Raw genomic sequence first — 24,420 nt, forward strand, 5'->3', positions numbered from 1 at the left:
ATGGGGGGGGGGGCGGGGAGGGAGAATTGGCATGCCAGGGCCTCAGCCATTGTAATTGAACTCCAGACTCATGTGCCACCTTATGCTTGCCTCACCTTTGTGTGTCTGGCTTATGTAGGATCTAGAGAGTCTCTAACATGGGTCCTTAGGCTTTGTAGGCAAGCACCTTAACTGCTAAGCCATCTCTCCAGCCCTTGATTTAATTTTATTCATTTATTTATTTTGGCTTTTTGAGGTAGGGTCTCACTTTAGCTCAAGCTGACCTGGAATTCACTATATAGTCTCAGGGTGGCCTTGAACTCTTGGTGATCCTCCTGCCTCTGCCTCCCGAGTGCTGGGATTGAAGGCATGAGCTACCATGCCTGGCTTTTATTTTATTTTATTTCTTTATTTCTTCTTTCTTTCTTTATTTATTTTTGAGGTAGGGTCTCACTCTTGGCCCAGGCTGACCTGGAATTAACTATGTAGTCTCATGGTGGCCTCGAACTCATGGTGATCCTCCAACCTCTGCCTCCTAAATGCTGAGATTAAAGGCGTGCGCCACCACACCTGGATTTTTATTTTATTTTAAAAATACTTTTTATTTTTACCTATGTATTTCATAGAGAAAGAGGGGAAGAGAGAGAGAATGAATGTGCGAGCTAGGGTGTCCGGCCACTGCAAATGAACTCCAGACACGTGTGCCCCCTTGTGCATCTGGCTAATGTGGGTCCTGGGGAATTGAACCTGGGTCCTTTGACTTTGCAGGCAAATGCCTTAACCACTAAGCCATCCCTCCAGCCCTTGATTTTATTTTTTAAAAATATATTTATATTTCTTTGTGAGGGAGAGAGTGAGAGAGGAGAATGAGGAGGAGAAGGAGGAAGAGAAGAAGGGGCGGAGTATAGGGACACCAGGGCCTCTTGCCTATGCCATGGAACTCCAGACACGTGCACCACTTGTGCACCTGGCTTTACACAGGTTCTGGGGAAGTGAATCGGAGGCAGCAGTCCAGCCCCGTATCCCCTTCTGCATTCTTTAAATCACCTCTGGGTTACTTGTGGTATTGCGTTGTGTAAATAAGTGTTGTGTGTAAATGGTTGTTTTATTGTACAGCTTGTGGAATAATGACAAGAAATGCAGTTTTCTATTTTCTGAGTATTTTTGATGCTTGCTTGAACTCTTGGTTGTGGAACCAGTAGGTAAGAAGAATGGACTGTAAAAAGAAGTGAGTGAAGTTCAATTTGTCCAAATATGTTTTTAGCCCACTACACCCCCAAAAATCCCAATTCTAACATGTAATCAGCATGAAAACTTCTCATGGCAGATTTTTGTATTTCCATTTGCCTTGAAACATCCAGTGTGTATTTTACGTGTACAGCATATCACACTCAGACAGTCCCGTGCTCAATGGCTGTGGTGGCCAGTGGCTACCACCGTACAGGGATGTTGAACAGCACACGTCTAGATGCTGAGGGAAAGCTAGATCTTAACTGTCTTTCAGACTCTCAATTCAGTCAGTTCATCCATATGTCTCGAGTTGGCTCATTTCTTTTAAAAATTTTATTTATTGGTTTTTCGAAGTAGAGTCTCGCTGTAGCCCAGGCTGACCTGGTATTCACTATGTAGTCTTAGACTGGCCTCAAACTCCTAGCGATCCTCCTACCTCTCTCTCCCAAGTGGTGGGATTAAAGGTGTGCGTCACTGCGTCCCACTAAAAAAATTATTATGTGTGTAGGCATGTGTGTGTGTGTGTATGTGCATTTAGAGGCTGGAGTTTGATGGCAGGTGTTTTGTTTTATCGCTAACCACCTTATTTTTTTTGAGACAGGGTGTCATTCAAGCTAGAGTTCATCAACATGACTAGACTAGTTAGCCAGTGAGCCCAAGGATTCCCTGGGTGTGCCTCCCCAGCACTGGGATTATAGACACCCCTGCCATGCCTGGGATTTTATGTGGGAACCAGGGATCTAGACTGAGTTCCTCATGCCTGCGAGGCATGTACTTTCCCCAGCCTTGGCTCTGCTCTTTGATGAAACAGCCTGCCTTGATGGCGCATGTGCCGCTTTGCACATCTGACTTTATATGGTACTGGGGACTTGAACGCAGGTCATTAGGCTTTGCAGACAAGCACCTTAACTGCTAAGCCATCTTTTCAGCCCCTCAAAGGTCATTGTATGAATTCTACATTGCTTCTACAATGTTTCTACATTGCTAAAAATTTAAGTCCTCTTTTCCTTTCCTCACCAGAGCAGGATTTTAGTCATATTATCCTTTGCCTTTGGTGACAGCAAAAGATTGTCCTTTTCTCTGAAGCATAGGGACCCCCAGAACTCTGTGAGGTGCTTCCAAGTAGTTTAGTTTTAAAAGTGTCTCATGGAGAACACTGCTCTTGCTGGTGACATCAGCCAGGTCATATCTGTGGGTTTCTAACCCTAACATCCTGCATATTAGATAAAACGAAGCTCCATCTCATTATTTGGCACCCCTTTGCATAGCTTTGATAGCTCCCCTGAGCAGTAGCAACCTTTGGCCTAATCTGATTAGAGCCAGATAAAGAATTAGGTCAAAGACCTTGGGCTGCAAAGTAGTCTGCTACCACAACTCCTGCAGCATTGTGTTTGACCTGTTCTAGGTCAAAACTCGAATTCTGGGCTGGAGAGACTGCTCAGTGGTTAAGGCATTTGTCTGCAAAGCCTAGTGACCTATGTTCAATTCCCCAGTATCACATAAAGTCAAATGCACAAAATGGCGCATGCATCTGGAGTTCATTTGCAGCGGCTGTAGGCCCTGGTGCGCCCATTCTCTCTGCATGTGTCTAGCTCTTTGCAAATAAATAAATAAATAAAGTTTGTTTTTTTTTAAACCCTGTTCTGGGTGGAGACAGATGAGCATTACAACAGGCAGTGGGACTGTGTTAGCAGCTAGGACAGCTAGGACAGGGATGTGTCACTCCTGGGGAATATTTGAGGTCCCGAGTGGGGTATATATTCAAACCTCCCCAAAGCTTCTTTTTATTATTCCTTTAAGTATCAGCACATCTTGGGTGGGCATCCCAGGCCTCTGGGCTTCATGAACATGCATGACTTTTCCTGGGTAGATGTAAAGAAGTATTTATTCAGCTCAGATAGAGAGGGTTTCTGTTTGAGTTCAGCTTAGTGACCCAGTAAGTTTGTTGGAGTTCCAGGTGACGGGTGACTCTCAGGCAGGTACCCCACCTGGAAGTTCCACCTTAGTCACTTGGGTACTTCTTGCATAGTAGCAGTTGGACTCTCAGGGAGGGGAGGGGCCTCACGAGGACTCCCTCCCTTTCCTGAGGGAATGCCAGGAGGCCCAGGTTATCCTAGATGCTCTGCTTCAGGACTGGTGATCATACCATTCTGGTGGAAACAGCTATTTACACCCAGTTTCTTCTGGCAAAGATACAGTTCTGGAAGATTAGGAAGGAGGACCTGGTGTTATAGAACCATGCCAGCTTGCCTGTCACATACTACGTCAGTCGTTGAAATGATGCAGATTTTATTTTTTCCTTTTTATTTTTGCATGTCTATGTGTGTATTGTGTGTGTGTGTGTCTGAGTATATATGGTGTTTATGCTTGCATGTGTTTGGGCATGTGTGTGTGCGCAGGAAGATGTGCATGTGTGTGTTTGTGCATGCACACATGTGTGGAGGTCAGAGACTGACATTGGTCTCTTTCTCTATTGCATGCCATCTGAGATGGTCTCCCAGCTGAACAGAGTTCACTAGTTTGGCTAGACCAGCTAGTTAGCCAGCCCCGGGGATCTTCCGTCCTTTGCCTCCCCAATGTTAGGCAGGCTACCATGTCTGATATTTTAAGTAGGTGCTGGGTGTCTGAACTAAGGGCCTCATGCTTGTATAGCAAGAGCTTTACCAGCCAAGCCATCCCCCTAGACTTAACTTTTCTATTTTCTCTTGCAACAAGATCTGTTTCTGGCTAGTGTGGAATTCACAGCATAGACCACTGTGAACTCAAAGTGATTCCTCTGCCTCTGCCTCTGCCTCCTGAGTGCTAGGACTATAGGCTTGTGGCACCACACTTTGCTTGAAATGATGACTTTTTAAAAAAATATTTAAAAAAAATTATTTTATTTATTCTAGAGAGAGAAAAAGAGTCACTTATAGAACAGGTGTGCCAGGGTCTTCAGCTGCTGCAAACAAACTCCAATGCACGTGCCAGTTTGTGCATCTGGCTTATGTGGGTGCTGGAGAATCAAACCTGGATCCTTTGGCTTTGCAGGCAAGTGTGTTAACTACTAAGCCATCTCTCTACCCCACTTCATTGTTCTTAGTGGGATTTTTTTTGTTTTGTTTTGTCTTTCAAGGTAAGGTCTCACTCTGGTCCAGGCTGACCTGGAATTAACTCTGTCATCTCAGGGTGGCTTCGAACTTATGCGATCCTCCTACCTCTGCCTCCCGAGTGCTGGGATTAAAGGCGTGCGCCACCACTCCAGGCTTAGTGGGATGTTTTAATAATTTTCAACTGCAAAAAATTCACCCCAAAGTAATGTTCTCCCAGATACTCAGCCCAGGTGATTTGAGATCCTAAACTTGATAGATCATTAATACAAATGATGCATTTAAGATTTTCATGTTAAAAAATAAAATAAAAAGATTTTACAGTATAACTGGGTGTTATACCATGCCTTGAGTCCCAGCACTTGGAGACAGAGTTCATTCGTGAGGTGGTTGACCACTGGAGTCAGGAGAGCAAGCCTCAGATCTGCCTGCCTGAGGATATTTATGGGATGTCCTTATATCCCATATACATTTATGGGATGTATTTATGGGACATACTGCCAAGAAGTACTTATGGGATAAAGAAGCCAGGTGGACGATGGGAGGTGAGGAAAAGTGAATAAATTGGCGGTCTATACATGGGTAATCAAACTTCATAGCTCCTCATGTTCAGAAAACGGTGGCAGCATGCTGTGAGGGTGGCCTTCCGGTACTCTGACGTTGAAAGGCCACCCATTGGAAACTTTCACAAGGCTAAGGGAGCAGTCACTGGGATCAACTGTTTTGAGCTACCTCCAATTACCTACAAAACAACCTGAGGGTCTGGAGAGATGACTTAGTGGTTAAGGTGCTTGCCTGCACAGACTGAGGACCCAGGTTCAATGCTCCAAGTCCCACGTTAGCCAGATGCACAAGGGGGCGCACGCGTCTGGAGTTCGTTTGCAGTGGCTGGAGGCCCTGGCGCGCCCATTCTCTCTCTCTCTCTCTCTCTCTCTCTCTCTCTTTCTCTTCCTCTGTCTGTCTCAAATCAATCAATCAATCTAAATCTAAAAAAAAAACACAAAACAACAACAACAACAACAACAAAACAACCCGAGCAGCTGTTACCATCATGAGGTGTGTGACAGAGGTGCCATCTGGAACAAAGCTCGGGGTGTGCTGTGTTTTGCTGCCCGACTTGTACAGCGTGATGGAAGTGAGCAACTAAATGCAAATGAATTGAGAGGGTTTGTTCCCCAGGTTTTACCAGATGTGATTTTGTCATCTGGAGGTTGATGCTCGTGTCACTGAAAGGGAGTCTGAGGAGAACAGTGACAGCCACATCGGAATTTGACTTACACAGCTGGAGGGGGCTCATTTCCATCAGCTCTCGTTACCAACAACGAAATCTTCCCGCCTTAGCGTGAATACCCCCGGGTAATGAGATGCCTTGTTGACGCAGAGGAGGTATTGGGGAGTCAAGTCCTGGAGCCCCGTAGACCTAAGTGCCAGGTCCTTCGATGTGACCCCTCTTGGGATCCATTTCTTGTCAGCCTCTCCTCTGAGGTTCATCTAGACTGATGCTTATCCTCTAGTGCACTGGGTTCCTCTGCTGTGTCATTTGAGCCTGTCCCATTTAGATTGATTGGGGGCATATGGTTGTGGGTGGACCGGCTGTCGAGGAACAGTGAAATACAATCCTGTTGTTCCCACTCACACACCATGCCTGATGGGTGGGGAGAACGGGCTTGGTGAGAGACAATGCCCTCTCTGCGCAGGTTGCCTTGACCTAGTCCAGGTGTGTGTAAAGGAAACCCAGAGCTTCCTCTGTGTAACCCACAGTCACTCTCCTTCCCTGCCAAGTTCCCTGGCCTGTTGAACCCTGTCTCATACCTGGTTTCACTGGCCTTCCTCCTCCTGCCTTTCTGTCTTCTGGGTCCGAGTGGTCACCCCAGGGTTCTACGTTATGTTCTGTTTGTCTCACTGGGTCCCTGTTAAGGACAACATAGTGGGCTAAACAAGGGCCTAATTGAGCAGCAGCTTACAGTTCTTTGAGGGCTGTGGGTTTAGGGAACAAACCAACTTGGCTTTTTTACCTTTTAGGTTTCCTATAAATCAGCTGAGGCCCTCATCTCTTTCTCATGTAAACAAATAAAAACATTAACAACAAAGTGCGTGGAGCACACCCAATGGAAGAGGAATTGGCAAAGGGAGGCGAGGAATGGCGAAGGACACCAGCTGAGGAGGTGCCTTGGAGGCCAACGTCCCAAACTCCACCTATTACTGATACCAGACCTTTTCTGGAGGGATAATGATAGCCATTTCATAGGACGGTGGAGGATCCAATCTCTTCAGCTCTGTGTGGGCACTTGCTACAGTTATCCCTCTTGCCTGACAGAGTGATGTTCCAGGGTTCCCCATGGGTGCTTGACATCGAAACAATATGGAACCCTAATGTGTACTGTTTTGCTTTCACCAAAGATTTTTGGCAAAAATTGGCTTGCAATTTTTGTTTTTTGGGGAGAGGTGTTTAGTGATAGAACTCTTGCCTCATGTGTGTGAGGCCCTGGATTTGATTCTTAGTACTAATAAATCATCGTCTTTCCCCCTTACTACATGGAGAGCTTTCAGTTTTCACATCAAAAGAAACACTTCGGGGCTTCCTTTTGGTATCCTGAACTGCCAGAATCTTGTGCTTTGGGGCCCCATGAAGTAAAATGAGGGTTATTTGACCACACGCAGTTATGCTTCGACCACCCAGACTGGTGACCCAGGCAGCAGCTGAGCGCTCATAGACAGGTAGTGTTCAACATGGACATGCTGGGCTCAGGACACGGTGACACACCAAGAGATTTTAGCATTTACAGTGACATAAAATTTAAAACATATGAATAGTTTATTTTTAGAAAATGTCATTTAATATTTTCAGATCACCGTTGACCACGTGTTGTAGTCAGCTCCACAGTGCTGGGATGAATATCCAAGCAGATGCAGTTTATGGGAGAAGGGGACTTCTTCCAAGCTTACAGACCCGGGGGAAGTTCCATCAGTGGCGGAAGGAGCTGCTTCCGTACAAACAAGCAGCAAGCAGGACCAGCCAGAGCTCAACTGCTCTCCACACACCTTTGGGCTGGAATCAGATCCACCCTCAGTGACATGAGCCCTCCAACAGGCTGCTGGAGACTTAAGCAGGAAGCTTAACCTTAATTAAAAATACCTGAGGTGCACTGGAGAGATGGCTTAGCGGTTGAGGTAGTTGCCTGTGAAGTCTAAGGACCCAGGTTCGATTTCTTAATACCCATGTAAGCCAGATGCACATGGTGGCACATGTGTCTAGAGTTTTGTTTGCAGCGGCTAGAGGCACATACACACACTCTCTCTTTCTAATTAATAAATATAGGTATATATAAAATGTCTGAGGCCATGGGGGACATACATTTACAGTCAAACCATCACAACCATCGATAATTAAAACCATGGAAAGTAAAGCTGGAGTTAAGGGGAGGGTTCTATCTGAAATGCTTATTCTGCTGGGTGTGGTGGTGCACATCTTAATCCCAGCACTCAGGAGACAGAGATAGGAGGATCACCATGAGTTCGAGGCCGCCCTGAGACTCCATAGTGAATTCCAGGTCAGCTTGGGCTAGAGCGAAACCCCACCTTGAAAAACCAAAAAAATAAAAAGATTAAAAAATAATAAAATGCTTATTCCTTGTTCACTTTCCTATAAAAACCAATATAAAAACCAGATGAACAGAGACAAAGAGGGTCTTTGGGAAGGACGATGAGAGTTTGCTAGATTTGGTCACTAGTACGACAGGGAGGGAGGGCGAGAAACGTGCCTTAGCATTTTCCATGGGAATGGGTCTTGAGGAAGGCAAGAGTGACAGGAGCTGGTTACAGTTACTTTTCTTTTTTTTTTTTTTTTTTTTTTTAATTTTTTTTTGTTTGTTTTTATTTATTTATTTGAGAGAGACAGGCAGAGAGAGAGAGACAGAGAGAGAGAGAATGGGCGCGCCAGGGCCTCCAGCCACTGCAAATGAACTCCAGACGCGTGCGCCCCCTTGTGCATCTGGCTAACGTGGGGCCTGGGGAACCGAGCCTCGAACCGGGGTCCTTAGGCTTCACAGGCAAGCGCTTAACCGCTAAGCCATCTCTCCAGCCCACAGTTACTTTTCTTGTTGTGACAAAATATCTGACAGAAGCAACCCAAGGAAAGAAGGAAGGATTTATTTTGGTTCCCTGTTTCAGGGGATGTCAGTCCATCGTGGCGGGGAGGGCACAGTAGTGGACCCACTTTGAGGGCCCATCAGCCTTTGGTGGTGGTGGGCACACAGTAGTGGATCTGCTTGGTCTGTGGCATGGAGCTTGTAGCTTGTTCCTACCCTGGGCAACCAGGAAGCAGAGACGGGACTGGAATCAGGGCCAGGCTACAACCTAAAAGCACACCCCTACAAGACTGTTTTCTGCCAGCTAGGTGTGCCTCCCAAAGGTTCTGCAGCCTCCCAAGACTGCCAGCTTGGGACCAAGTGTTTCTAATACACGAGCCTGTGGGCGCGGGGTGGGGGGGGCAGTTCAGATTGAAATCATAATAGCGGTGATGTGGGGATGAGGGGCGGGGAGAGTTGCTGTTTGGATCCTGGGGTCCTGCAGGGATGGACAGGAGCTTGATGAGCCAGAGGGTTAAGGGAAGGGTGTTGCGGCTGCTTGCCTAAATGAAACCAGCCAGCGGCTTAAGAAAAGTGTTTAGTATTTTGAGGATCCTTTTTCTTTTGGGTTTGGCTTATGAAGTCAAGCATTTGAGTGAATGTTCAAAGGAGCCAGCTGAGCGGAGGCAGCCAGTCATGTGAGAGTGAGATCGTGGTTTGACACGGGTGCATTTCCTGGGCATTCCTGTAAGTGCCATCTCGCCAGCGTGCTTGTGGGGAGGTGTGGGCTCTCCAGAGAGCTGTCTAAGCAAGAGCTGCTTTCTGAGAGAAGAGGTGGGTGTCTGGGGAAAGAGCAAAGGAGGTGTTCTAGTTAAGTCTTCCGCAGCGATTTCTCAGTCCTGAAGCCTGAGGCAGGCTTTCAGCCCTCCTTAAAGCTCACGTCTTTGTAGTTTCACCGCCTGGCCATGGTCAAGGGAATGGGCAGTTTCTGTCACTCCTCTGCACAGGAAGTGGCAGAAGTGGAGGGGGAGGGAGGAGCTCAACTGAAGTGTCAAAGGAAGTCCTTCAGGGCTGTGTCCCAAGTAGTCCCCTCTTCAAGAAGAGACCTCCCTGGTGTGGCAGCACTCTTGGTGGGAGAGTGGGAGGCTTACCCCTGGAAACCCGGTTTTCTCCCGGGACTGCTCCAGCTGTGTTGGCCTGGTGCCTCCTTGGGCACATCTGCTGTGGCTTGGGTTGTCTCTTCGCAAATCAGCAGCTGTCTGTCTTCCTCCACTTTCCCCTTTCTTCTCTTGCCCGTCACTCCCTATCTATTTTTATTTTTTTTTTTAAAGTTTTTTGAGGTAGGGTCTCTCTAGCCCTGGAATGATGACCTGGAATTCACTATGGAGTCTCAGGGTGGCCTTGAACTCATGGTGCTGGGATTAAAGGCGTGTGCCACCATGCCTGGCCCTCCCTATCTATTTTAAAGTATATTTATTTATTTATTTCAGAGAGAGAGGGAGAGAGAGTGAGAGAATGGGCATACCAGGGCCTCCAGACACCGCAAATGACGCAAATGACCAGACGCATGTGCCCCCCTTCTACAACTGGCTTATGTGGGTCCTGGAGAACTGAACCAGGATCGTTTGGCTTTACAGGCAAACGCCTTAACCGCTCAGCCATCTCTCCAGCCCCTCCCTATCTATTTTAAGAAGCAGTGTCGACAGTGGGGAAGTGTGGTGGCCAGACTGCCTGGTGTGGAAATCTCAGCCCCTGGCCTACTACTGTATGCACTTAGGCGAGTTACCTAACTTCCTCGAGCCAGGTTTCTTTGTCTTCACTTTATTCTGCCTTTGTTTTGGTGCACGCATGTGTGTACTGTGTTGGTGTGGCCTCGAGTTTGTGTGTACATTGTGTGTGCCTCCCCACATGCACGTGTGCACAGACTAGAGGAGAGCTTCAGGTGTCTTCTATTCCTCTTGTGTTGTTTCCAACACTTGTCTTTCACTGACGCTGGAGCTGCCATTTTTTTTGATCAAATTGGCTGACTAGCAAGTCCCAGCGATTCTCCAATCTCTGCCCCCGCCTCCATCCTGACCATTGGGGTTATATAGTGTGCACGGCTTGTCTAACTTTTTTTTTTTTTTTTTGATTTTTCGAGGTACGGTCTCATTCTAGCCCAGGTTGACCTGGAATTCACTATGGAGTCTCAGGGTGGCCTCGAACTCGTGGCAATCCTCCTACCTCTGCCTCCCAAGTGCTGGGATTAAAGGCGTGTGCCACCACGCCCGGCTCTAACTTTTATTTTTGTTGTTGTTGCTGTTGTTTTTGAGGTAGGGTCTCACTCTCTAGACCAGGCTGGCCTGGAATTCACTATGTAGTCTCTCAGGGTGGCCTTGGACTCATAGCAATTTGCCTTCCTCTCCTCCTGAGTGCTGGGATTAGAGGCATATGCCACCATGCCTGGCTATGACTAACTTTTAAAAAATATTTTATTTGTCGGTCATGGTGGTGCACACCATTAATCCCAGCACTTGGGAGGCAGAGTTAGGAGGATCTCTGTGAGTTTGAGGCCATCCTGAGACTACATTGTGAATTCCAGGTCGGCCTGGACTAGAGTGAAGCCTACCTCGGAAAACCAAAATATATATGTAAACACACACACACACACACACACACACACACGGAGAGAGAGAATGAGAATGGGGGTACCAGGGCCTCCAGCCAGTGCAAATAAACTCCAGATGTATGCACCACTTTGTGCATCTGGCTTTATGTGGGCACTGGGGGATCAAACCCAGGTCAGTAGACTGCAGGCAAGTGCCTTAACTGCGGAGCCACCTTTTCAGCCACAGCTTTTTATGTGTATGCTGGGATAGATCTCGTGTGTACACGTGCTGTTACCTACTGACCCATCTCCCCAGCACCCAGTTTCCATTCTTAAGATAGATAATAAAGCCAGGTGTGGTGGCACACACCTTTAATCCCAGCACTTGGGAGGCAGAGGTAGGAGGATTGCCATGAGTTCGAGGCTATCCTGAGGCTACATAGTGGTCAGCCAGGACTAGAGTCAAAAACAACACAACAAAAAAGGGGAGAATAAACTAAAAAAAAATCAACAATAACAACAAAGGATGGATAATAGAGTATTCATTTCATAGGGTAGGCAACATACCACATTATGATCTATCATCTATTCGTTATCTGTCTATATCAGTTACCTATCATCTCTAGTACACACCTTTCACCTGCCTACCATCTACAGGTCTTTTTTTTTTTTTTTTGAGACATGGTCTCATGGAGTACTTAAAAAAATTTTTTTTTGTTGTTTATTTATTTGAGAATGACAGACTGAGGGAGAAAGAGGCAGATAGAGAGAGAGAAAGAATGGGTATGCCAGGGCTTCTAGCCACTGTAAACGAACTCCAGACGTGTGCGCCCCCTTGTGCATCTGGCTAACGTGGGTCCTGGGGAATCCAGCCTTGAACTGTGGTCCTTAGGCTTCACAGGCAAGCACTTAACTGCTAAGTCATCTCCAGCCCATCATGGAGTACTTTTTGAATTAGGAATAATTTGAATGTGTTACCTAAAGTGAACAAATAATCAATGTATAAGATAAAAGGAAATAAGCTTAAGCAAACAACAAACATAATCGCCCCTTCCTTTCCCTCTTTGCCTTTCCCACCTCCTCTCTCCTTTACCTCGCTGCCCTCCTTCCTTTCCCCATTCCTTCCTTCCCTCTGTGACATTTGGGGAAGACATTCCTAGTTTGACAGCTGAGATTTTATGCCAATCACATATGACAAGGACCATTTTTTAAAGTTCAGCTCGTGCCCTCCTTGTAATTGTGTAAAGAAGAAGTGTGGAGCAGATTTCAGCCCAGATAGGAGCATTCTGCTTTGAACATGGTCTTTTTTTTTTTTTTTTTCCCATCCAAAGGATAAAATACAAGGTCATCTTAGTGGTCTCAGATGGTGAATGAATTTTGGCTCAGAATTATTGAATCAAAATCTAACTTTAGGGGTCAAGTGTGGTGAACAACTGTAAACTCAGCCTGTGGGTGGTAGAGGCAGGAAGATCGTACCTTTGAGGCTAGTCTGAGCTATGACTTAAGACCCTGTCTCAAAGAAACAATAACAAAAACAACTTTGAACTGATCATTACATCTAGCCAGAAGAATTCAGTGTCTTCATAAGGTTAAGCCAATAGTAGCTAGACCCCCTACCCCTGAATCTGTAGAAGAAATTAGCCAGTTAGACATCAGCTGTCCTTGTCCCTGCTCTAACAGCAGTTCGCAAGAGTGAGAGGCTCTGCTTTGTTGGACAGGATTCAGGCAAGGACCGAAAGCCAGCTCTGGACATAGGCCAGGGCTGCTATTAATCTGTTATTGCCCAGGGCACTCTTGGGACAGAGAAACTAGGATGCAGGAGGCAGAACCCTTGGCACTGTATCCTCTGTAAGCCACATGCATCCCCTGGTAACAAGTCTTTATGATTTGTTTTTTGGCCAGGGGCTAGAGATGGGGAAATGAGAGACTAAATTTTTTTTTATAGTAGCTATGTTTTTTGTTTTTGTTGTTTGGATATCCAATGAATGGGCCCTGTAACATGAATCTTTTCAGATTCAAGACCAAAAACAAGAATTTCTGTTGTCTATACCTATGTGAAACTGACTTACATTGCAGAGAGATCCAGAAGTATGATTTACTTTAGAGAATTCATCCGCAGGCCAGGATGCCCACCAAGGGTGTTCTGTGATTTCTTTCAATTCTGTCTTCTGATCGTTGGCCCCTTCCTCAACCCGCCCTTTTTAGTGAAAGTGATGGGTCACTTCTGGATTCTGTACTTCACAGCACGTCATCCAGGGTGTGAGAAAACACTATTCCTGCCTGCTGCAGAAGCTGTTCTTGTCATGTGCCCATCTTCTTTGCTTGAGTTATGTACTGGTCCTGAACCAATGGGACGTACCAGCTGGCTCGAGGCATTCGTGCCCAACCTAGTTACCCTATAAGTGACTCTGATTTCATTGGACTAGGAGGAGATCCTGTGTTTTGGAATTTTAAGATGCTCCCTGGATGATTCTGATATACGGCCACAGCTGCCTTTACTGGCTTAAGCTAATCATTGTCCACGCATTTTTGCTTGTTGTTTAAAAATATTTATTTATTTATTTATTGGGGGGGGAGAGAGATCGAGAGAGAGAGGCAGATAGAGAATGGGCATGCCAGGGCTCCAGTGAACGCTAGATGTATGTACCACCTTGTGTATCTGGCTTATGTGGGTCCTGGGGAATTGAACTTGGGTCCTTTGGCAAAAGAACACCCCCTAGATGACTGGACTTCAGTCTCCTGTGCCTGGTAAACAGCCGCACACCATAAGATTAGGATGATGATATGCATTTCATATCCATACTACTGCTATCAGATGTGGAAATACATGGAAGTTTTATTAACTTTTTTTTAAGGGCTGTAGAGATGGCTCAACAGTTAAGGTGTTTGCTCTGTATGGATAGAAATCAGGAGTAGGCAAGAAACTGTCCAATGTAACTTTCCCCTCAGTGCATGTCAGAGTGTGCAGAGGCAGAAACGGGACACGGGCGCCCTCTAATGTCAGTCTCTGGTATGGCTGTTGGCAGAGCCTAGCTGCAGCTCTCATCCTGGCGTCTGAGGTCTTCGGGACTGTAGGCTAGAGTCTTCCTGGTATTCCAGCAGACAGGGCTGCAACAGGTTCTCTTCTCTGGTTTCATGCAGTCTTTCACCAGCTGCTTTCTTTTGTCCTCCTCCTCCTTTGTCTTCTCCTTCTTTTTTTACTTTTTTTTTTTTTTAAATTCTTTTGAGGTAGGGTCTTACTGTAGCCCAGGCTGACATGGAATTCACTATGGAGTCTTAGGGTGGCCTCAAACTCCTACCTCAATCCTCCTACCTCTGCCTCTTGAGGGCTGGGATTAAAGGCATATACCACCACATCCGGCTCCTTTTTTTAAAGAAGGCCGGGAATGATGGCTCATGCCTTTATTTTATTATTTATTTATTTGAGAGAAATAAAGAGGCAGAGAGAAAATGGGTGCACCAGGGCCTTCAGCCTCTGCAAATGAACTCCAGATGCATGCGCCACCTTGTGCATCTGGCTTACATAGGTCCTGGGGAATCGAACGTGGGTCCTTTGGCTTTGCAGGCAAACACCTAGCCACTAAGCCATCTCTCCAGCCCTCATCAGCTTTCTAACTGTTGTTTCTGCTTTCCTTCATCTTCCTGTCCTGGTTCAGTCGCTCCTTCAGGACTCAGCGGCCACTGCCAGAACTTGGGGTACCTATCTTGGGGCAGTATGTGGGAACTGAGGCAACAGATGGGCTATTCAGAAACTGGGGGCTTCCCACAGCCCAGATCACCCTTTCCACTGGGTGAGACCCAGCAGGGGATGCAGGCCTGGGTGACTCTGGGTGAGTCCTCGATTGTTTTTGCATCTTGGCTCCCGGGAACTGGGTGGGATGGGTGCCACACATTGGCATGGAGTAGTCTTGGATGCCACCAGATGTCAGCTGGTGTTGGCATTGGGGGAATGGGGAGACTTGTTCAACTGCCGAGTTGTATCTGTCATTGTTCACACCTAATAGCAGCCTTCTGTTTTGGACCAATAGCAGCCATTAAGGCTTGTGTTTGGGACAAATCGCCATCTTACCACGGGCCATAGTAGTCTCCCTACCTGGGATTCCCCTTCTGGCCAAGGTGGAAATGGTACAGGGAGGCTTATTATTGTAGAGTCTGGTCCAAATGGTTTCAAAATAGCCCTTGGCTGGGGTTGTACTTTCAGGAGCCAGGACAGTCAGCTGCAGACTGCAGAGCTGTCTCAAGGCCCGCATGGAGTGTTCAGGGCAGCTGGTACTGGCGTAGGCGTAGTCTGGCTTCTTGCTCAAGGCAGCTCAGGCAGCAAGAGCAAGTTCAGAGCTGCCAGCTGGGGAGTCATTTCACCCCTATACCCAGTGTCTTTGCTTATTTACAGCAAAATGAATATCAAGAATGCTTACAAAAGGACTTACCATTACAGTAATTTTAATAGTGCTTTATGCTTGTCTGGTCCCTGTATGTGCCACATACAGATCCATTCTTAGCAGAATTTAAAGCCTCATATTGATTGTTGGCTAGATGTTGCTTCTTCATCAGGCATCATCAGAATAGTAGGTTCTTTTAAAAACTGAATGAGGGGCCAGGGCGTGGTGGCACACACCTTTAGTCCCAGCACTTGGGAGGCAGAGGTAGGAGGATCGCCATGAGTTCGAGGCCAGTCTCAGACTATATAGTGAATTCCAGGTAAGCCTGGGCTAGAGCGGGATCCTACCTGGAAAAACAGAAACAGAAACAAACAAACAAAAAAATTAAACCCCCTCAAAACACCAAAACCAACCAACAAACCAACCAATTTGTATAACATTCAGGGTTAATATTTAGAAACAGAAAATTAACTAATAAATTGATATCAGGTTAGGCAAAGTCTGAAGCCTGGAAGCAAGATTGAGTGTGTCTCTGCAAAACAGATTTGTCTACACTTAGAACAAGGTCAAAGGCATCAGCCTGGGAGATGAGTGGAGACTTTCAGTTGAACCTTAATGATGCCACCTAGTGGCTTGTTACATAAATCAAGGTTATGTGAACCTGTGAAGCAAATGGCCTGTGGATTGATGATGTAGGCTCCTAATCAAGTGTGACAGATTTGGATCACTTTGCATTAAATCCAGAAAAAGGTCACCTTTAGTGAAGAAAAGCCACAGTATGGTTTTAATCCTTGTCTACAGTGTCTTTTTAAATCACAAATAATTGTTTTGTTTGTTTGTGTGAAGTGTGTCTGGTGTTTGCACAAGTATGTGCCCATGCACTTACTGTCCTGGGGTGGGGCGCAGTGGCTGGAGTGGAACATGGGGTGTCCCATTTCATCACTCTTCCATCTTCTCATTTGAGCCAGTCTGTTGCTGAGCCTTGAGCTTGCCATTTCTTAGTGAGCTCTAGTGGTTCTGGGGTCTCTGCTCCCCTATGTAACTAGGTTTACAGACGCTCGACCAAGCCCAGCTGTGTATAGGGTTCTGGGGCTCCAACTCAAGTAGTCTCTCAGGTCTTCTTAGGCCCTCATGCTTGCATGGGAAGCGATGGTAACTGCTGGCATGTCTCCAGCCCTATTAAAATAATTTAAGGCAAAGCACAGTGTGATAGCACAAACTTAAACCTGACAATAAAAAGAGACAAACTAATAAAGGCATAAAAAGGAGCCCCCAGGGCTGGAGGGATTGCTCAGCAGTTAAAGCGCCTGCCTGCAAAACCTTAGGATCCAGGTTTGATTCCCTAGGACCCACGTAAGCCAGATGCACATGGTAGTGTATGTGTCTGGAGTTCGTTTGCAGTGGCTAGAGGCCCTGGTACACTCATTCTTTCTCTCTTTCTCCCTCTCTCTAATAAATGAATAAAAGTAAAATTAAAAATATTTTATTTATTTACTTATGAGAGAGAGGGAGGCAGATAGAGATAGATAGATAGATAGAGAGAGTGAGAGAGAGATAATGAGCACACCAGGGCCTCCTGCCACTGCAAACAAACTCCAGATGCATGTGTCCACCTTGTGCTTCTGGCTTACATGGGTGGGTTCTGGGGAATTGAACCTGGGTCCTTTAGCTTTGCAGGCAAGTGCCTTAAACACTAAACCATCCCTCTAGTCCCCTCCCATGACATTTTTTTTTTTTTGTTTGTGTTTTTGAGGTAGGGTCTTTTTCTAGTCCAAGCTGACTTGGAATGTACTATGTAGTCTCAGGGTGGCCTCGAACTCATGGCGATCCTCCTACCTCTGCTTCCCTAGAGCTGGGATTAAAGGTGGCTTCCCATGACTTTTTAAGAGAACATTTACTTAATCTTCATTCATCTAATGCTACTGAAAGGCTCAGCTCCTTTATAAAGAACAGTGTGATGGCATGTTGCCCTAAGGCTTGTGTGGTGGTTTGATTCAGGTGTCCCCCATAAACTTAGATGTTGTGAATGCTAGGTTCCCCAGCTGATGGCAATTGGAAATTAAAGCCTCCTGGAGGCGGTGTATTGTTGAGGCAGGCTTATGGGTGTTATAGTCAGTTTCCCCATGCCAGTGTTTGGCACACTCTCCTGTTGCTATTGTCCACCTTATGTTGGCAAGAGGGTGATGTCCACCCTCTGCTCATGCCATTGTTTTTCTCTGCCATCGTGGAGCTTCCCCTCAAGCCTGTAAGCCAAAATAAACCTCTTTTTCCCACAAGCTGCTCTTGGTCAGGTGATTTCTACCAGCAATGTGAATTGTACTGCAACAGCTTATAAAGAACTTTGGAGAGTGTTAAGTCTTTAGTAGATCCCTGAGTTCTTGAAAGATTCACCCTATCAAGGGATATTTCTTTAAGAGAGAAAGAGAGAGAGAGCGAGTGAGCACGAGAGAATGAATGGGTACATCAGGGCCTCCAGCCGCTGCAAATGAATTCCAGTCACATGTGCCACCTTGTGCATCTGGCTTACATGGGTACTAGAGAATCAAACCTGGGTTCTTGGGCTTCGCAGGTAAGTGCCTTAAGCACTAAGCCATTTCTCCAGCTCAGCATTGAGTTTTTGTATACTCTAAATCTTGGTAGTGATCTTGGATGGAATATTTACTATTGCGAACCTCTTTTGCAGGTTAAGTCACCAAAGCTGAGAGAACAAACAGTGTGAAGAGTTTAAATAGAGTATTTTGGGTCTGTATCACTCAGTGCAGCACAGACTTTCCGACACTGGTAACTGATGGAATTCGTGTCCATTCCATCTCATCCATTCTTTGAAGGTCCATGGAGAGCTCTAGAAACCACATGCTTAAGTCACACGCAGTTCAGGAATAAGAGGTTTAGGCCAGAAAGCACAAATGAAAGTGAATTCTTGTTTTCCTACAGGAGTGGCGAAAACTCAACTATGACATCTACAGTCTGCGGCAGATTCGAAGGGAGGTGAGAAACCGGTGGAAGCGTATTTTAGAAGATTTGGGTGAGTCTGAAAGAGATTGTGAAATGGTAAAAATAGCCAGTCATGCTCATTTAAAAAAATTTTTTTTTTCCCCACAATGGTTTTTGTAAAAGGATTGTCAGTAATTGACTAATTAAACTACCCTATATTGATTTTTTCCCCCAATTTTGCTCTTATACCCTCAAGCATAAACATTTGATATTTCTGTTGTCACCAACCCCTGTATTGAGGCCATGCTGTGCCATATGTCACTCCGTCTGTCCCCAGTATAGGATAACACAGGTCAGTGTTTCGTCATTGTATGCTATCTGAATTAGGTGGGCGTGACTGGCCAAATAGTAATAGCTTTATAGAGGAGACAGGGTGAGAGAAATGTTAGAGTGGTACAAGAGGCAGTGGAAAATTCTATAAGTCAAAGAAAGAAAAGCTCTAAGGTTCGAAAAAAAATACATGTAGCATTAAGGTAGATATTGGGCAATGGCTTTTCTCAATTCTGTTAGAATTAAGATGCAATGAACATGTTCCCCGCTTCATAAAATAAACTTATTTTAGTGTTTAAAAATGAGTCATCCTGGGGGCGGGGCTGGAGGGATGGCTTAAGGGTTAATGAAGCCTAAGGATCCTGGTTCGAGGCTTGATTCCCTAGTACCCACATAAGCCAGATGCACAAGGTGGCACATGCATTTGGAGTTTGTTTGAAGTGGCTGGAGGCCCTGATATGCTCATTCTCTCTCTCCCTCTCCCTCTCCCTCTTTCTCTCTCTGTCTGTTGCTCTCAAATACATAAATAAAAATAACAACACAACAAAAAGAATCATCAGTTTTTAAGTTCTTGATCCCTGGTTTGGAAGAAAATGACACCTTGGCACTGTAACTTTTCTTTTTTTTTTTTTTTTTTTTCGAGGTAGGGTCTCACTCTGGTCCAGGCTGACCTGGAATTAAACTCTGTCATCTCAGGGTGGCCTTGAACTCATGGCAATCCTCCTACCTCTGCCTCCTCCACGCCCTCTGCACCACCACGCCCGGCTAACACTGTAACTTTTCAAAGGTGGGGTGCCAAGTTGCTTTAGTTGGGAGATAGTAAAGTGGACCTCTGTCCTCTTGACTCAGGAAGTATTGCTGTGGGTCAATAGTCCCCCCCCCCTTTTTTTTACGATGTCAGTTATTCCTGGCGGGTTTATGTCTTTCTCTTCTACCTTTTGCCAAGTAATTGTCACCAGCCCACCAGACCTGCTGTGAGGAAGGAAATCAGGATTTGGGGCAGGAGGGGCCTGGAGGTGACCACTTTGCAGGTTGGGGGCCAGGTAGGGATTCTAGGGATGGGGAAGAGATGAAGAGTGGGAAGGACAGGAGGAGGGTTGCCAAGTAAACCAAGGGTGCAGGCTCAGTCTGTGAGGCTTAACTTGGGGAACAAGAAGAAAAGCCAATAAATGGGGAGGAGAGGCATTTTCTTCAGAGGCAAGTGCTGTGATAAATTATCCCCTACCCACACAAAGATATCAAAGTAGAGGAGGGATGAATTGAGAAGCAGGGGTTCAGTGGGGAGGGGGAAATGAGTGGTGATTATAATAATCAAAATACATAGTAAGGGCTGGAGAGATGGCTTGGTGATTAAGGCACTTCCTGCAAAGCAGAAGGATCCAGGTTCGATTCCCCAGTACCCACATAAAGCCAGATGCACAAGGTGGCACATGTGTCTGGAGTTCATTTGCAGTAACTGGAAGCCCTGGCACATCCGTTCTCTCTCTGCCTCTTTCTTTCTCAAATTAACTAAACAAATAAATAAGATGCATGATACACATGTAAAAAAATTGTCAGTAATAAAATAAAATAATAAAAATGGAAAGGCCAAGCAGGAGAAACAGGGAAAGAATTGAAAAAGCTCTCCTACTCATCCAGCACACGGAATAGCTAGCGCCTCAAAATCGGGCTTCCTCTTTTTTGGCTGGTACACAGTCCGCATTTGGTTCCCTTCTTCACCTCACAGGGCACATGTGGAGGATGGTCATTTGCTAGTGACGACTTTACATGAGGGCCAAATTCTTCTGCCTTAGGTTTCCAAAAGGAAGCAGACTCTTTGTTGTCAGTGACCAAACTCAGCACCATGAGCGACTCCAAAAATACAAGGAAAGCTCGAGAGATGCTGTTAAAACTGGCTGAAGAGACCGCTATCTTCCCGACCAGCTGGGAGCTCTCAGAGAGGTATCTCTTCGTTGTGGTAAGTAGGTTCCTTCCCCCCATCTGCCCCAATTTTGCTCGAAACATTTCTATTACTGCCTGTGATCCTCATTCAGACACCACCAGCACCACCAAGTGATGAGGTGGCAGAGGCTGCCATCATTGAATGCACTGGTTCCTGGTGGTCCCCCTTACCAGAGCCAACTAAAAAGTTTTGAAAATGAGGACTTCATATTTGCGCCTGAGCTGTTGAAGCTCAGGTTGTGGCCCGAGGGCCAGTGCTTTTCAGCTGATTCTGTTGTGCCATTGCAGTTCAAAAGGTTCAGGCCAAAGAGTCATGAGAATTAATACCCACAAATACGGTTGAAAGGCTTGGTGGTGGCTCAGTGGATAAAGTGATTGTATGCAAATGTGGAAACCTGAGTTTCATCCTCCCAGTCCACATAGATAAGCCAGCCAGCCAGAGACAGGCAAATTTCCCAGAAGCTTGAAGGCCACCTAGGCTGGAAAATACATTGGTGAACAAGAGACCCTGGCAAGTAAGGTAGAAGGAAAGAACTGACTTCTGAGGTTGTCCTCTGGCCTCCTCCATATGTGTATGTGTGCATGCACACATATGCACACGTGTGCATGCACACACACACATGAAAAGTAAAGATTAGTGGAATGTTTCTTAGATAACGTAAGTAAAGGGTTAAGGTAGGTCTCAGAATCTGTTGACTAAAATTTAATAAATCTTTGTTATTATTTCTAGGGTTGTTTTTATAATTTAATTTTTATTGACAATTTCCATACTTACAGACAATAAACCATGGTAATTTCCTAGTCCCCACATTCTCTTTCACTACTCCATCCCCCATCGTATCCCCTCCCCCTCTCAATCTGTTTCTGTTTTATTTTTATTTCTGTTTATTTATTTGAAAGCGAAAGACAGAGAAAGAGGGAGACAAACAGAGAGAGAGAGAGAGAGAGGGGGGGGGAGGGGGAGGGAGAGAGAGGGAGAGAATGGATGCACCAGGGCTGCCAACTACTACAAAGGAATTCCAGATGCATGTGCCACCTTGTGCATCTGGTTTACGTGGGTACTAGGGAATCGAACCTGGGTCCTTCAGCTTTACAGGCAAATTCCTTGACCACTAAGCCATCTTTCCAGCCCCAGGTTTTTATTTTATTTTTTTTGGTTTTTCGAGGTAGGGTCTCACTCTGGTCCAGGCTGACCTGGAATTAACTCTGTAGTCTCAGGGTGGCCTTGAACTCACGGCGATCCTCCTACCTCTGCTTCCCGAGTGCTGGGATTAAAGGTGTGCGCCACCATGCCTGGCTTTGCCCCAGGTTTTTTTTTTTTTAATTTTATTTATTTATTTATTTATTTATTTGAGAGCGACAGACACAGAGAGAAAGACAGATAGAGGGAGAGAGAGAGAATGGGCGCGCCAGGGCTTCCAGCCTCTGCAAACGAACTCCAGACGCGTGCACCCCCTTGTGCATCTGGCTAACGTGGGACCTGGGGAACCGAGCCTTGAACTGGGGTCCTTAGGCTTCACAGGCAAGCGCTTAACCGCTAAGCCATCTCTCCAGCCCTTTTTTTTTTTATTATCTCCCTCCCCCCACTTTCCCCTTTGAAATTCCACTCTCCATCATATCCCCTCCCCCTCTCAATCAGTCTCTCTTTTATTTTGATGTCATCATCTTTTCCTCCTATTATGATGGTCTTGTGTAGGTAGTGTCAGGCACTGTGAGGTCGTGGATATCCAGGCCATTTTGTGTCTGGAGGAGCACGTTGTAATGGCTCTTACATTCTTTTTGCCACCTCTTCTGCAATGGACTCTGAGCCTTGGAAGGTGTGATAGAGATGTGTCAGTGCTGAGCACTCCTCTGTCACTTCTTCTGAGCACTATGGTGCCTTCTGAGTCATCCCAAGGTCACTGCCATATGAAAAGAGAAGCTTCTCTAACCCAAAGTGAGAGTAGCCAGGCGTGGTAGCGCACACCTTTAATCCCAGGCAGAGGTAGGAGGATCATTGTGAGTTCAAGGCCACTGTGAGACTACATAGTGAATTCCAGGTCGGCCTGGGCCAGAGTGAGACCCTACCTTGAAAAGCAAAAACAAAACAAAAGTGAGAGTAGCGTGGTTTTGGTTATTAAGATAAATCTTTTCGTCTATATGATTTGGTTTCCAAAATAGCAACCTCTCTTTTCTTTTTTTTTTTATTTCATTGCAGGATCGTCTCATTGCTCTAGATGCTGCTGAAGAGTTCTTTAAAATTGCTAGTCAAACTTACCCCAAGAAGCCTGGGGTTCCATGCTTGGCAGATGGCCAGAGAAACCTACACTACCTTCCACTCCCAAGTCCTTAAAGGAGAGGCTCAGAGACAGTTCTTCCTCTGGGACTCACTGGCTTACCAAAGTTGGACAATTGCATGTAGAAGGCTTGCTAAGTGAAACATGTTTCTGAATTCTGCAGAATATAAGATCTTCATGAGGACTTAGTGTAAGAAGTGTTTCGGTCGCGTGAAAACGCCCTGGTGATCGTGCACCCAGAAAGCAGGCTAAACAGTTGTGTGGAATAGGTCTTTGTGGGTGGGCAGGTTCTGAGAGCCCACTGCCCTGCTTTGATTTGGGTAGCTACAGTCATTCATCCTAGGAAGGGATGGATTTTCTCATTAATAAAACAAAGTGACTAATAGAGAGAGGTATCACTGGCCTCAAAACCAATTTGATTTTTTGGATTTTTTTTTTTGGTTTCTATTTCATTAATTTCTGCCCTAATCTTTATGATTTCTTCTTGTCTACTGCTTTTTGGTTTGCCTTTTCTTCTTTTTCCAAGGCCTTAAGGTGACGCATTAAATTGTTTATTTGTGAACTTGATCACCTATTTGAAAATAATCATTATAAAATATGACAGTCCAGATACCTCCAAACTAGGCATTATACCAGGCTCATTGATTTGGAAGCCCTTGCAGGACCTGGGATGCTGCTCGGGACATCCTTTTGAGTACGGGTTAAGACTGTTTAGACATTCAGATGGAGCAGACAGCAGAAGTGGGTCGAAGTTCTGCTCAACAAGAAAGGTCCCCAAGTGGGGTGTGTGTAGCTGTCTCCACTGTGATAGAAGCATCTTCAGTCCCCGACCTTGTTGGGACCTGACTGCCTCACTTTTGCATATTGTCCATTTCTAGTCCATTTTTATCAGGGATAGCATCCATAGACCGAACTGTTCGGCCTCCGAGTCCTCTTGTCTTTAATCCACATTCTTCTTATCAGCTGAGGATTTGCACCTGCCTCAGTGGCTTGCTGAGGTATGGGCCATGGCGTGTGGATGAAGGTCACTGCTGGATCTTCTTCCTCTCTGAAGATCGTTTTCAAAATGGAGCAACCCTACTGGTGCAGTTTACTTACGGTACTTGCCCCTTAAGTAAGGCACTTGCCAAGAAATCACGGTTCATGTTGTTGAAAGCCTTTAAGGACTTGTAGGATTTAACAGCAAATGGCTGAGAGCAATAGCAATATTTTTATTTTTTAAAAATTTTGCACTTATGACTTTCAGGTTAAAAACTCTTTGTATCAGTTTGTCCAGGGCATTGTGACTTGAAAAATTTCAAGTCTTTATGACTAGCTTTTTTTTTTAGGTTGTGTACAGTGTGTTTAACATATTTCATAGGAAATACATGATATTGATTTATAAATGTATCGCAGAGCAATGTAACACATGTGTTTCAGGAACATTCTTCCTAGTTGAATAAGTAAGCTAAATGTTTTATTTTTTTATTATTTAGTGCTTAATCTCTGCCTCATGTTTAAAATTAGCCTGCAGGTATTTCACCTCATTTCTGCAGGCCTTTACAAGGTAAACATACATATGTAAACAATAAAGAAAATCACAGAACATTGTATTGTTTCAATCTCTGT

The 24,420-nt window shown here is 45.5% G+C and overlaps 1 protein-coding gene across 1 annotated transcript in view; it reads left to right on the forward strand.

The window, feature by feature from the left end:
• Mreg (melanoregulin) overlaps positions 1 to 23,186 on the forward strand; it is a 64,913-nt gene extending 41,727 nt beyond the window's left edge. The window contains exons 3-5 of the mRNA XM_012947736.2: positions 18,266 to 18,356; positions 20,389 to 20,552; positions 22,734 to 23,186. Of these exons, the coding sequence (XP_012803190.2) occupies positions 18,266 to 18,356; positions 20,389 to 20,552; positions 22,734 to 22,868 (390 nt within the window). The 3' untranslated portion in view covers positions 22,869 to 23,186. The remainder of the gene's footprint in view (positions 1 to 18,265; positions 18,357 to 20,388; positions 20,553 to 22,733) is intronic.
• The last annotated feature ends 1,234 nt before the right edge of the window (positions 23,187 to 24,420 follow it).

The sequence above is a fragment of the Jaculus jaculus genome, chromosome 4, assembly GCF_020740685.1.
Source record: "Jaculus jaculus isolate mJacJac1 chromosome 4, mJacJac1.mat.Y.cur, whole genome shotgun sequence".
NCBI classification, from domain to species: domain Eukaryota; kingdom Metazoa; phylum Chordata; class Mammalia; order Rodentia; family Dipodidae; genus Jaculus; species Jaculus jaculus.